At 55.4% G+C, this 14,448-nt stretch overlaps 1 protein-coding gene across 1 annotated transcript; it reads left to right on the top strand.

The window, feature by feature from the left end:
• Nucleotides 1–6,652: 6,652 nt before the first annotated feature.
• On the top strand, nt 6,653–13,122 carry LOC112968387 (cytochrome P450 26B1). Its single transcript, XM_026070609.1, has 5 exons — nt 6,653–6,781; nt 7,592–7,867; nt 9,198–9,353; nt 11,117–11,398; nt 12,730–13,122. Exons 1-5 carry the CDS (start codon nt 6,653–6,655, stop codon nt 13,120–13,122), a joined length of 1,236 nt encoding a protein of 411 aa, XP_025926394.1.
• The last annotated feature ends 1,326 nt before the right edge of the window (nt 13,123–14,448 follow it).

The raw sequence follows: 14,448 nt of genomic DNA, 5'->3' as shown, positions 1-14,448 counted from the left end.
TGGGCAGGGCTGGGGGGGGAGGGAGGGAAGGGGGAGAGGGGAGGGAGGAGGAGGAGGAAGGAGGAAGGAGGAGGAATCGGAGGCAGCGGTGGGAACGGACCTTTCGCGCTAAAAGGGCCCCGATCCCGGCCGCTGGAAGGTTTGGCGTCCCCGCCGAGCCTCGGCGCGGCTCGCAAACCTCCCGGCGAGGAAGAGGTCGGCCCCTCGCGGCCGAGCCCCCCAAAATCGCAGCCCGTCCGCCGGGGAGGGCTGGAGTCCAGGCTCCGCGAGCTGGCGCCGCTCCAGCGCCTTTTCAGTGCGTGTCTGTGCCGGGCTGCACCCGTTCGCTCCGCGGCCGGATTTAGCCCCGCGGCTTCTAACGGGCGGGCAAAAGCCGCCGGAGTCGGGGAAAAGGCTTTCGTTGATTTAGGAGGGCTCGCGACCGCGGTCTCGGTGAAGAATTTGGCGGCTCAATCGGCTCATTGACTTTAGACCAATACCGCTGTCATCTACGCCGGTGTAAATCCAGAGTAATTCCGACGGATTAAAAAAAAAAGCAAGGTGCAGCCGCTCCTGGCTGAAATACAAAGTTCTTGCGTTTTTCGTAGCGCCTTCCACCCCAAAATGCCCTGCAAGCTCCAAGTGTGCTTTGAAAAGCAGTAGCAATGACTGAGTTGGGTTGCATACCGGGAGCCGTGTAGATATCCTGTGAGGTGAACCTTTCTAAACGTAGGCCGTTCCACCCGTCCACATCTTCTAGACCTGAACATGTTGGAGGCCCTGCGGGGCACGCAGAAAATAAAACCCATGCTCTGGCTTCGATGCTCTTTGCTCGGTGGCACTGCCAACGCTCTGCAATGCAACGGGTGGCTCTGCGGATCCTGGCTCCAGTCCGGAGAGGCGATGGGGGGCACCAAGAAGGAATCCCAGAGGTCCAGGAGAGCTTTTCAGGCTGAGGATCCATCCTGCACTGTCTTCGTCTAGCTCTGTTTTCTACCATATCATACTCTGTCCTTCCAGGAAGCTTGAGCAACCTGCTTAGTTTTGGTTAGTAATATCCCGTTCACCCCTCTGGGATCTGGGGGCTTTGTATCAGGTTCATGGTGATCTACTTTATTTCTTAGGGGGCACTTCTACCATCAGATTTATCTCTCTGTCAGCTAGCTTCCTCTTAAGCTTTCTTCTCCTCAGTTTTTTCTGGTTGCTTTGGGTCACCTCTGCCCTTCTCATCTCCTCCCTGGGCTTAGAAAGCCCAGAAGAGGCCTCATTAATAGTCCGCAGGAGCTTGCGTGTTCCTAAGCAGGAACACCTCTGCACYGTGCAACGTGTGCTCATCCCCATATGATCAACTGAGGTCTTGCAAGGCCTTGCTTAGGATTTCGGCACCAGACGAGTAGGCAGAGCTACGGTAATTTCCCCGCTGCTGGAGGAAGCGCTTTTCCAAGCGTTTTCTCCTATTTTTGCCAGGAGATGATGCATGCTCAGCATGGCATATTTATTTTGCCCTTGGGATGGAGTGGGCTGCCCCGTACGGGGGGTGTTTCCCTCTCGAGCTCTGCCTYCCATCCCGCTGCGCTCTGCTATCAGACGACACGGAGCACTTAGCAGGAGTGAGGTCTGAACATCCCCTGTGAAGAGCACTTGAAGCTGGTTCCTTTGCCAAGTGCTGCTTCCTCTCTAGGAGAGCTCCTGGCGGGTGCTGCGGGTGTCTTAAACACGTGGGGATCCCCAGCTCCGGTCCTTCCTCTCCGCTCCAGGAGGATGCAGGAGCCAAAAAAAAGGGGACTTTTCTCTTAACGTTTCTCCTCCTTCGGTCTGTCCTCGCCAAAGGCAGCATCCGCTTGGCCAGTTGGGTTTCTCCAGCCATCTGATCTGACCTTTCAGATCAGCCTTTCTGGCTGGACGTGGCTCCTGTTTCTTTGCCACACCGCTCTTTAATGTGGTGTTCCCTCCCTTTGCTGGAGCAATGCTCTCAGGGGTGATACAAGGAAGGCTGATCCTGTGTGAAGGGTTGGGACTGTGCGTGCTGGTGCTTTTGCTCCCTGTTCCTTCTTCCTCTCTTTCCCCGCTCTGTGCTTGATTTCCCCCTTGAGGAGCGGTGACAAAACCTAAGGTGGACTCTGCTGTCTCTGAATATCTTGGTTCCCCGTGCATAAATGCGGGGAGAAGGACAAGGGCACCTCAGAGATGTTGTGCCTACACGCTGAAGACTTGCAGTGTGTTTAAATAGCCCAGTAACGAGGGCTAAACAGTCCACACTGCTGAACGGAGCCGGTTGCATCTGGCCGGTGCCGGCATTGCTTCTTTTGAGATGCAAGGCAGGTTTTGCATTTTTGCAGGGGGGGACGGTGCTGAGATAGATGTAGAGTGTCGTGCTCATTCCCCGCTCTCCCACCTACCGCGGGCATCGCAGCCCGTTTAACAGCGATGCTCTGCCAGCCTGGCCCAGCTTGGTGTCTCGGAGACGTAGCAGGAAGCTCCTGGCCCAAGTGCGCCTGGCGAAGCCAGCTGTGGAATAGAAAATATGCATTTATAACATATACAAAATAATCAAAGACTCCATCTGGGCTGGGGCCCCGGGGCGCCTCGTTAGCCGCGCGGCACAGCCCCGACGCGCATCGGCGTCGGGGAGCTAATTTAGCGTTCGCAGCCGCAGGTGGCCTTGCAGCTGTGCCAGCCGGCAGCTTCGTACCCACGCGGGTTACCGGCTCCGCCAAGGTTACGCGCTTGGGGTTCGAGGCTAAAATAGGACTGACTTTATTGCGCGAGGTTAAGGTCAGGGTAATAGCTTGGCTTAACAGAGGGAGACTTTGATTGCTGTGTGCTTTTAGCTGCTGCTGGGGAAAGGGCCCAGGCAGGTGGGTAGAGGGGAGCGAAGGGCTAAAGGGTTTTTACGTGGGTTTCTGACCTCTTTTCTCCCTGATTTAACCGTCCTGGTCTAGGGGAGCAGGATGCTGCATCCCTGGGGATGCACGGGATGAAGGTGCATCGCCTCTCTCGGCACGGTCCGGTTTTTAAAGCCTGGAGGGCCGGATGCTCGTTGTGGGCCCCCCTCTCTCCCTCCTGCAAACCCAGACATTCAGAGGCAGCAGAGTTCACCTTAGGTTTCTTCAGGCTGGTTCACATCCCAGTGAATTTCTCATAGACCTTAAGTTCAAAAAAATTAAAAAAAGAAAAAGAAATAAGGGTATAAGCAACACTGAAGGGCCTAAAATAATCATAACTTGGCCCAAGGATGTTGAAACCATCTTTCCATTTTTGTCTAGYGCATTTTTTTGTGAATCATTCGAGTTTCGGTGAAACTGCCTTTTGCAAAGGGGACTGTTTCACTCTTGTTTTTTTTTTTTTTTTTCCCCAGCTGGGTCTAGTTTGGAGAAATAGCCTCTGCTTGGAATTTGTGACTCTGGATACTGTAACCAGACTCCCTTCGCAGATGGATCGCAGTGTCCGTAGGGCTCTTGCATTTCTCCCTGGGAGAGGCTGCTGCGTTCAGCTCCCCCGGAGACACCGCGCCTGCACCCTTCCTGCAGCAAAGCTGTGCTTTGACTTGCAGACCCAAAGCTGCTCATTTTGGGTGGTCAGGAGTTGAAATTCTTGGCTTTTCCTTTTAAATAGCCCTAGATTCCTCCCGTGATGGAGAATGGCAAGAAACTGTGGAGCAGGGAGATACTCTGAGTTTTTGGTTAAATCCCAGTGTGAGCAGATGTGCTCCATCTCCCAGCCTGTCAGGGCATGGGGAAGGGAAGGATCCAGGTCTTGCTGTGCTGCTGTGAAAGGCAGAAGTCCTTTAAAAACAGGTCGCAGGGTGTCCCAGCAGCAGCCACAGTGGGACTTTGCAGAGGTCATCTGCTGCTGTTTGCGGGACTTGTGCCTGGTGGAGTTGTCCCCACAACCTGCTCACYGTGTTTCCCCTTCGCTTGTGCTCCTGGCTCCAGCACAGCCTCTTGCCCATGGGACTTTGCAGCCTGATCCCAAAATGTCAAGGTTCATGAGACCACTGGAGCATGCCGGTGGGATCCATGCCTGGCAGTGTCAGTGTCTGATGCTGTAGAGAAAGGCAGATGTCTGTTATAATGCGGTGACAGGGCAGGGTTGGGGCAAATATCACCTGGCCTTTGAAACACATGCATAAATAGAGTGTCTCCAAGGTTGAGAAGCTGCTTTGGATGCTTCTTCGACACGTAACGCCAGCCAAGCCAAGTGCTGGTGCCAAACTGGTTTATGCAAGTGTCTTCCAGCCAGTATTCCTGGGCAATGTGCTCTAGGTGACCCTGCTTGAGCAGGGGGTTGGACTAGATGATCTCCAGAAGTCCCTTCCAACCTCAAATGTTCTGTGATTCTGTGTGATTTTACGTTAGCGTGGCAAAAGCGTCTTCATTTTTAGGGCCAGCAGCTCCGAATGGGAGAGGGGAGGCAGCGCAGAGGAGCTGCGCTCTCCTCGACTGTCATGTGTCGGATGAGGCTGTGGGTGTCTAATCCCAAAGTGCAGCTTTCCTCCATGAAATGCATCGTCACTGCTAATTACTCCCTAGGCCAGCCGCTAAACGCAGCCTTCGCTAAGCATGAAAATGCTGCGGGTTCAAGGCGCTTCCCTTGAACGTCTTCTCCTCTTTGGTGAGGTTTGCAGAATAGCTACGAACGGGGCTGGGGTCTTCTTCTGCAACCAGGACCAGAGGCCATCCTTGGCACGTGAATCTGGACCTCTCTGGGGCATCCAGGGAGTTGAGACACTGGGAAGGCATCTTCTGCCTTAGGAAGGCTATAAATCTTGAAATATCCCGTTCCCATCGCAAGCAGAGATGGATTCAGAAGGGCTCTCTGGGTGGCGGTGTCTCTTGGTGAACCGAGGGATTGCGCTAGCACCGAGTGCAGGGTGCTAGTGTAACGCGTGGGGTGAACAGATGCCCGCGGCCAGAATAAATCATTAAATGTGTCCCCGTGTCTATTTTAGGACAAATCGAAACATAACAAATTGGGGCTTCTTCCAGCCTCTGCAGAGGGTCCTTTGCAAGCTGCCTTGTTGCCTGCTGGCCGGGCCTGGGAGACCTTCTCTCCCCGTGGATCGCAGAGCTCTCGGCAGGCTCCAGAGCACTGTTTCGCTCCGATCCACCTCGGCTTCGTCTTGTCCTCCTGCTCCGGAGCCGGGAAGCGGCTGAGATGTTCAGCTCGAGTTCACTAGAGGGCGCAGGAATTTTAGGCTAGAAAACGGCAGCGGTTTGTAAGGGAAAGTTGGCTGCCTTCTCCTCCTTTTTAATCAACTGGAAAGATGCAGGGTTGAACTGGAGGTGACTGGAAGGGGATCCAGACTTGTGTCTGGCGAGGGAAGGACCCGCTGACATCTGGGATTAGGCAGCGCGCAGCACGCAGGCTGCGAGCCGGGGTGGCGCTTCGAGGAGCCGGGAGCGTCGCCGGGGCCCGCGCCACCGCCTTTGCCGCAGGACGGCTCGAGAAAGAGCGGAAAAAAAGAAAAAAGAAAAAAAGAAAACACCCCCCCCAAAACCTGCCACTCCACCCCAAAAGCTGAGTGCTCCCCCTCTTTGGCAGCCGGGGGCCAACTCCTGCCTTCCCGCATCCAGGCTGGATGGGCGGCTCGGAGGGTGGGCGCCAGGGGGATGGAGACTTCGGCACGCGGTCCCTTCGCCGGCCGCGGAGCAGCACCTGGCCGGTGCCTATGGCTCCGGGGCTCGGGGTGCCAGCAACTGCTCGTGCCGGCCAGCTTTCCTCCGGCCGGTGCCCCGGCAAAGCCCGACGGCCCCGGCGTGGCTGCCGGGGAAATGGCTCTTTTCCTGGCTCCTGGAAGCAGCCCAYGCTTGTTTTTCCCTTCCCGGTGGCGCAGCGAGCCATGTTGCAGGGTTTAGTACCTCCGGCTTTTCTTCTGGCTTTTTCCTCTTCTTTCCCACCCCCTTGCACATAGGCCGGCAGGTCCTCCGGAGCCGCGGCGCTGCCCTTTCCCGGCTTAAAAACAGCCCGAGCGAAACTCCCGTGATGCGCGGAGCGGCGGCGGAAAGCGGGCGAAACGGCCCTGTCTCCCGCCTTGCCGGCGCTCGTTCGTTTTTCCGCTCGTTCATTTTTCCTCCCGTTCATTCATCTGGGCCGCGCGTGACGAGTTTCAGCGCTGTCTCGGGGCACCGCGGCGCGGCGGTCGGGCCGAGCAGAGCCTCTCCGTGCGCCGGCTCTCGCCGAGCCTCCAGGCTGGGCTCGGAGGGGACGGAGGTGTTATTTCACCAAACAAACTCGGAGCGAACGACGTGCATTAAGCAACGCAGGGCCGCGGCCAGGAAAATGTTACCTTCCCCTCCGAGTGCTGACTGGGGAGGAAATTCTCACATTTACAGCTCCGCAAAGGTTAGGCGCTCTTGGAAAGACCGGGGCAGGCTTTGCTTTCTTGCTTTCTGTTGTCGGCTGCAGCAAGCCCGGCTCTGCCCGTCCTTTGCAGCCCCCCTCCTCCGGCACGCCGGGAGCCGGCGGAGGCCGCGACGGCTCGCGGCACCCTCCGTCGGAGCCTGTTTTGATTGGATTTTCCTGGAGACCTGGCGTGCGGTGGTGCGTGTGTGCATGCCCCTGTGCGCGCGTAGGTTAATGCAGAATAAACAAACAGCACTTTTCCCGCCCGGTGCGCCCTGGGATGGGAAGCTGGCGGAGGGATGCGGCGGAAGGGGGGGGGGGACGCGGCATGAAAGCCCGCGCTGTGGAGTTATCCAGGGCGGGCGGGCGGGCGAACGGGAGAGCGGGGATATTCCTGGCATTGCTGTGCTCCTTGCGCGACGGACGGGTCCGACCCCAGCGCCACGGCGAGCYGACGGTAACGTCGGGGAGCCGGGGAGGCCCGCTCGGCGCGGTGTTTACTCACAGAGCTTAAATTAATGCTGTCTGCTGACATCGGTTTGTAGCCTGGATTCCCAAGGAAGTGAACCGTATGCGATCTCAGCGTTTGCCTACAGGCGGACCTGTTTTTTCCCCCCAATAACACTTGAACCCCTGTCTAAGTTCAGCCAGATTTCACGGAGACCCTAAAGGCCTCAAAATAATTATTTTAGTACTTTTTTTTATATTTATTAAGGAAGGATGGCGGGGGAGATGAGAGAAACTGTCAGTGCTTCCCATTGAGTAAAAAGCTTGCATGCGTGTGCGTGCGCATGCCTAACCATAATACTAGACACTAGAGAATCCACATGTAAAAGGTGTATTAGTAGCACCCAAATTGTGGGATGAGCTTGACTCAGAGCTCCCACCTTGCCGGACACCAAGGGATCCAGCTGTGGGACACGGAGCTATGGGAAAGCCGGCTCTGTCCGTTCTGTTGTGCGCAGGACGAATCGTTTTCTCCCTGTCTCTGGTTCACCGGTGGAGGGTGGCTCGTGGGATACCTTGTTATTGCCAGGTACTTGTGATGGTTGTGGTGGGGATCAGCCTAGGGAGGCTCCCTTGAAGAATGTTTCTCTGTCAGCCCTTTTTGGTAGTTATTTTAGACATCAGCAACTCTTGACAATGAGCAGAACTCAGCTCGGGAAGCCCTTGATGCCCGTATTTATGGGCAGAAGTGGGTTATTAGAGAAGGCAAAGAGGAGGATGTACAGACTGTGTAGAAACCTGTGCCTGCTCTCTTTTGTAGGTGTTCTCCAAAATCTTCAGCCATGAGGCCCTGGAGAGCTATCTCCCCAAGATCCAGCTGGTGATCAAAGACACCCTCCGGGCCTGGAGCAGCAACCCGGAGTCCATCAACGTCTACCACGAGACCCAGAAGCTCACCTTCCGCATGGCCATCCGCGTCCTGCTGGGCTTCCGCATCCCCGACGAGGAGCTCAACCGGCTCTTCGAGGTCTACCAGCAGTTCGTGGAGAATGTCTTCTCCTTGCCTGTGGATCTGCCCTTCAGYGGCTACAGGAGGGTAAGACACCAGAGCTGAGTCCTCACCCAGCTGATAACACTGATCTGGGACTAATGGGGCGGTGGCTGAATTCTTATCTTTTTGTTGTTGGTGGGATGTCTCCTCACCATATGACTTCTAGAAGTGGGTTCATTTTGGGCTACAAAGTCCGGTGTTGCTAGAGTCAAGAGGGAGATCCTTTCATGACTAGGAAGGGCTGAGACTCTATAAATCTGAGGCTGCTAATTAGCGAAGGGGTTGAGACCAGTGGGGACGAGACTTTTTCACTAGGGGAGGCATGCAGTACATGTCAAGACAGCCAGATACTGATTTCTGCCTCTTCTCATCCTCTGTATAGCATCTCTTGATCTCAGATAGGTTTTCGGAGTGGTAGGTGCTCTATGGTTCAATGCAATGGAGAATACGACGGGGAGTTATCCATACTTAATGGGTAATTTTCACCACTTGTAACAAGTGACTTTGCCATATTTTTTAGTTTGTGTGACCCTTCTGATGCTCTACCTTTGAAAGGGCTAGAACAGATCAGCGGACCTCCTAATTCCTTGAACTCTTCTAGTTTTTGGATAAAATGCAAAATGAAAGAATAACAAAAAACATTGTCAAAATTTGGATTTTTTCATCCTGAGTTTTGGGGCAAAATTGCTTATAGAAAAGTGATTTCTTAAATTATTTTTGAGACTGCTACTGCACGTCTTGTTGTTGTTCTTTAACCACTTGAATGACCCCGACGCATCTTTTTAAAGCCTTTGCAGCAGTACGTTAGCTCAGTGCAGCTCCACTCAAAGAGGAATTGCTTTAGTGAGATCGGGTGATAAAATTGTTGGCAAGCCCATTACGCTCTTGGGAAGAGGCTCCTTTCAGACCAGTTGACTGGTTTCCTTTGAGAGAGAATTTTCCCAGGGACTTTCTTAAATCTCAGGGTGAGGAGGAGGCATGTGAATTGGTGCAATACTGGGGCTCCCACGTCAGACCTGTCGTTTGCACGTAGGTGCTGATTAGCCTTTCCTGTAATCTTGCCTGCTTTGGGCCTGCTCCTCCTGGGCAGGCAACGACTCCAGCATTTTTATACTTCTCTTTGAGCATCTGCAATTGCAGTTGGAAGCAGGCTAGCAGACCGAGTATTGCTGAGACAAGTCGACGTTCTTCTGAGTTCAAAGGAATTTTGCGCGGGGGTCACCCCCAGCTTCCCACCACGCCTGGTCGCTCCCTGGACCGAGTCCTCCTGACCTTGTCTCTGGTTACTGATAATCACCAGCCAGCCCTGGGACAGGCCGGGGATGACTGTGCTAACATTGTGCCCTGAGTGGTCTGACGGCTTCTTGCTCTGCAGGGGATCCGAGCGCGAGAGACGCTGCAGAAGGGGCTGGAGAAAGCCATCCAGGAGAAACTGCAGAACACGCAGGGCAAGGACTATGCCGATGCTCTGGATATCCTGATAGAGAGCGGCAAAGAGCACGGCAAGGAGCTCACCATGCAGGAGCTGAAGGTAAAGATCCTCCCTGTCCTTGGGATCCATAGTCATCTGGAAGAGTTACCGGGTGTCTGGGTCTTCCTCCGCATGGCCACATTGCTTCTGCCAGGCCATCGTTCTGCTTGGAGCAGGGACTCCTCAAAGAGTGAAGCTTAAGCTGGTGCAAGGAGGATGTTGTGGGTCAATCCTAAACAGTCGTTCAGAGTGGGGTGACCAGGGTGCATTGCTGGAGCTACAGGCGAATCCTTGTCCAGGGGGCCATGGTGCCACCAAGCCAGTTGTTTTCCTAAGGGCAAATCACTCTCAGCCCTTGCTAAAGAACATTTTCAGGGACTACTGAAAGACCCTGCCAGCTTGTTGAAACTTTGCGCCCTGACCAGCTTCACCCCTCAACCTGTCTTGTTTTATGGTAGCTTCTCTGCAGGCCATATGACTCCTCAGCGGGTGGTTATCTGTAGTGGGGTGACCACACAACTTGTCCTTCACGCACTGTTAAGAGCCGTCCACAGGGATTTTTCTCCTACTTCTGCAGCCCTCTGCTCCCTCCAGCGTGTTGCTAACTCTGAGCAAGGCTCTACGGGAATTTCCCTGTGGCTGATTGACCAGTGTTTCACACAAGGCACCCTCTGAAAAGAGAGGTGCACACTTTCCCCTGAGCGCAGGCAAAACTAGGCAGCCGGAGTAGTGGCCGAGCAAGAAGGGATCTTGCAGCAAGGGAGGGGTGGGCCTGGAGAGTTGTCAAGTGGGAACAGCATGTGGGAAATCTCTGCAGCTGTCAGTTCAGCATCTGGCTGCAGCTGGGGAGCAAAGGTTGGGTGCAGACCCCAGCGCTGGACCACGGGAGCTGTCCTCTGCCCCTTGGCCACTTGTCCAGACCCTGCCTGGGCTGGAGGCGATGGTAGATCACCACTTCCCTATAGCTTTCCCATGCCTTCAGTGTCCTGGCGGGGCCCGATGTGGGTCATAGCCACAGGGCTGGCAGAGCAGCTCCGCTGGGAAGGGTGGCTAAGGACGGGGTAGACACACAGTGCCTTGGGCTACCTTCTCACATGCCCTGGTGGGCCTCTCACTGTGGCAGGGTGAGATGATTTGTCTCCTCATTGTAATAAGAAAAACAGCTCCCACGTAGGTGAGGTGTCCAGTCCTGTGGGAGAAGCAAACGCTTGCTGCCCATAGCGTGTCTCTTTTTTCCCCAGGGAAGGCAGAACAGGGCGGAGAGTGGGGCAGGGAAGTGCTCAGGGAACCCCCCAGAACTGTAATGCTGCATGGCCGGGGCTGCCCTKAGTGATTTTGCTGTCCTCCTCCACCTGGCAGCAGCAGTCACATCTCAGCCCCAGGAGAACTTGCCCATCTGGCGTTGTCCTGCCTTGGCAGGAGGGGGAAACTTGCCCTCCGGGAGCTGCCCAGCCCCTTGCAGACATCCCTCCGGGCTGATGGGAAGGTGCAGAAGCAGGGGAATGGAAGTGGGGCAACTACTGGCATCTATTGATGTGGATGGGAAGGAAATGGCTGTGGTCTGCTTTGAGCTCACCTGGAGGAGGGAGAGGTGGTGGGCGGGAGGCTCACAGGGGATATAGGGTGAGATAGGGAGCAGGGGCAGCACTGGGAAGTGGTGAGGGACAGGAGGTGACAGTGATGGCTACAAAGGGGACTGGGGCCCGCAAGACCGCTCATGTGCCTGCTTTGGGACATGCTGTGCAGGAGGCACACTGAGCATCTGGCCCTGACGTCCACCCCTCCTTGCCGTTCCTCACGCTGGTTCTCTGCTTGCCTTTCAGGACGGCACCCTGGAGCTCATCTTTGCTGCCTACGCGACGACAGCCAGCGCCAGCACCTCTCTGATCATGCAGCTCCTCAAACACCCCCGGGTCCTGGAGAAGCTGCGGGAGGAGCTGCGGAGCAAAGGCATCCTCCACAACGGCTGCATCTGCGAGGGCTCCCTCCGGCTGGACAACATCAACAGCCTCTACTACCTGGACTGCGTCATCAAGGAGGTGCTTCGCCTCTTCACTCCCATCTCTGGGGGCTACAGGACGGTTCTGCAGACCTTTGAGCTGGATGTGAGTATTTGCTGCTCCTTGGCCCCAACGTTTCTCTTGCACCTTTTTCTTCTCTTCTTAAAGCCTTGTTCTCCAGTGCTCTCGCAATGTCCTGTCTGTCCTCCAGGTGATGTTTGAACCCGTTGCTCAGCTTCAGCAGAGGGTTAAGGGTCTCAGTAACGTCAGAATCTGGTGTGTTTTGGTGGGCAGGGAGAGGAGAGAGACCCTCCTCGGAGGAAAAGGCCGAGAGACTCTAGATAGTCCATATGGGGGAGAGCTGGAGGAAACGAGCGAGATGGGGAAGATCTGGCTAGATATTTGCTGCTGCGGGTACCACTGTGTTTTAGACACATGCCAAAATCTCTCTGCCTCCCCACGTTGCTCTCTCTGCGATGCAGCTGCATCACGACCTTGCTAAAACGGCATCTTGCAGATCCTTCTGTGCCTTGCGCAAAGACCTGGGCCTTGCCTGCTTAGCAGGCCAGCCTGGACTAGACCCCCGGGAGGACAAGTGAAGTCCTGCTGGCAATCGGTGGGTGGAATTGCTCTGGGTTTGCAAGAGTGCAAAGGGTTCAGTCCCGTGGCTGGGAACAGAAACGTTTGGGCTGTCAAAGAAGAGACAACCACGATGTTTCAACGAGCAACTCGTGACAGTCTTTGAAGCCAAAATCTAAACTGGGGTGTGACCAGGGAAAGGTTGACTGCAAAGGGCATCTCCAGGCTGCCGGATGACAGGCGGATTACTCATCATAGATGGAATTTCCTACTAGCAAAACAAAATCTTGAGACCTGGCTGTCACTGTAAATCCTATTAATGTAGTGATTTGAGTCGGAAACCTTTTAAAGTGCTCAGGGGATGATAAATCCACCSCGTTTCTCATCACCCAGGCCCTGACATGTGCTTTGGGTGTGTGGAGCTGACATGTGGCGGGGGTGTGACGGGAGCTGCGGGACTTTGCGCGGCTCCGCTGGGGAGGGCCGGACGGCTCGCGGGGCACGGCATGGACGTGAGAAAAAGTGTTTCCCTTTGCTCGGTGGCAGTCGAGCACCACGGGGTTCCTGGTRCGCAACTCCTGCGAGCGACCGCAAAGCGAATAAATAGCGACGGATCATGCAGCAGGCCGGTAGCAGAGGCAGGAATAAACCCAGGATTCCCGTCTCGCAGCCCCTTGCACTGGTCTCTCTGTTMTTCTTTTAAATCCGCAATATAGACCAGTAGTAACCCCAAAGAAAATGAGAAAAAGCAGCTGCCTTTGCTTTATCTTGTTCTCCCGGTCTTCTCCCATGTCTCTCTACAGCACGGTTGACCCATTCCTGTTTTTTTTTTTCACCCCCATCCCTCTTCTGTGCAGGGTTTTCAGATCCCCAAAGGCTGGAGCGTCATGTACAGCATCCGGGACACCCACGACACGGCGCCCGTATTCAAGGACGTGGACGTCTTTGACCCCGACCGCTTCGGGCAGGGCCGAACCGAAGACAAGGACGGCAGGTTCCATTACCTCCCCTTCGGAGGAGGAGTACGGACCTGTCTCGGGAAGCATCTGGCCAAGCTCTTCCTCAAGGCGTTGGCCATCGAGCTGGCCAGCACCAGCCGCTTCGAGCTCGCCACCAGGACTTTCCCCAAAATCACGCTGGTGCCCGTGGTCCATCCAGTCGACGGACTCAAGGTCAAATTCTTTGGACTGGATTCCAACCAGAACGAGATCCTGACGGAGACAGATGCTATGTTGGGGGCGACAGTGTAGACCCACTCCGGCTGCCGAGGGAAGGGCGGACGGGGATGGAGGGGTGGGGGTGGGGGCAACGGGGAGGAAAGGAGGGAAGGAGAGAAGGAAGAGAGGCGCGAGAAGCTTCTCAACGTCACTAACTTTGCAGGCCCTCCGGGTCGAGACTGGTTTCTCCGACGGCGAAGCTGCCAAAACCGCTTGCTCTCTCTGCGGGGCGTGGAGCAGATCGGGGGTGTCGTTGCCGCGTGTTTTGTTCCGTTCGGAAAAAGGAGAAGAATTTCAAAACCCAAGTAGAGCTGGGACTGGCTGACCATACACAGTATCTAAATATTATAAATATATATATATAAATATCTATAAAACACTTCTGCTGCGAGGAGGAGCGCTGCACGGCGGGAAAGGCTTCGGAAATCAGCTGGCGACCAGAGGTCCGGCTGCCCCGCGCGTCTCCTTGGGATCCGGCCCGGAGGCTCTGGCCAAACCTGAGGGATGGCCGTGACCTCCAGTGGCATCTGATCCTTTTTTTAACAGTGTTAAATTAGCTGGTGATAACAGTGTTTTTTTTTCGGGGGGGGGGGGTGGGGGGGGGTTGTCTGTTTTTTCGATCGTGTTTTTCGTTTGGGTTTTTCCTTTTTTTTTTTTTTTGGCTTTCCTTGGCGAGCGAGCTCCGTGCTGCCGCTTCGAAGAGCAGGAGCGAGGTCTCGGACGAGTGCGTTTTATTTCTTTTTTTAATTTGGGGGCGTGGGGATGGGGGGGGGGGCCCTTTTGGGTGTTTTTTTTGTTTTTTTTTGTCTTTTCATTGAGTCGCCTGCTGCTGCTACATGGCCTGCGTGTAACCGTCCGTCCACCGCGTTGCCTCCGGCCCACTCCCGGCCCCTCGCTGCCCCTTTCCACGCGCGGGGACGCTGGTTCGGGGTTTTTCCCGCGCGTTTGCCTCCCCCCCCGCCGCCGGCTCTCGCTCTTTCTCAGGCCCCTCAGGGTGTGCGCACTGACCTCGAAACCCCACAGCCCCTCCAGTCGTGCGCCGAGCCGAGCCGAGCCGAACCGAACCGAACCGTTGCCCTCGGCCAGGGACCGGCAGCATCCCGCAGCCCACCGGGAGCCCTGCTCAGAGCTGCTCTTTTATTTTTATTTTTATTTTTTTTTGGTGTGCCCTCTTTCCYGGGAGGCATTTACATTAAAAGCGATCTCTATAACTAAGCCAACGGATGCATCGTTTGTTTGTCTTGTGCCGGGGGCGTTTTTCGGCCACGGGAGAGCGGCGYGGGAAGGAAAACGAGCGGGAGGCCCCTCGCTTCCCGAGGGCTCACCCRGGAGATGGTCCATTCCCGTGGTGGTTCTCCA

Source organism: Apteryx rowi, unplaced genomic scaffold (genome assembly GCF_003343035.1).
Source record: "Apteryx rowi isolate R43461 unplaced genomic scaffold, aptRow1 scaffold_315, whole genome shotgun sequence".
Lineage (NCBI taxonomy): Eukaryota > Metazoa > Chordata > Aves > Apterygiformes > Apterygidae > Apteryx > Apteryx rowi.
This window is presented reverse-complemented; position numbering and strand designations above follow the sequence as displayed.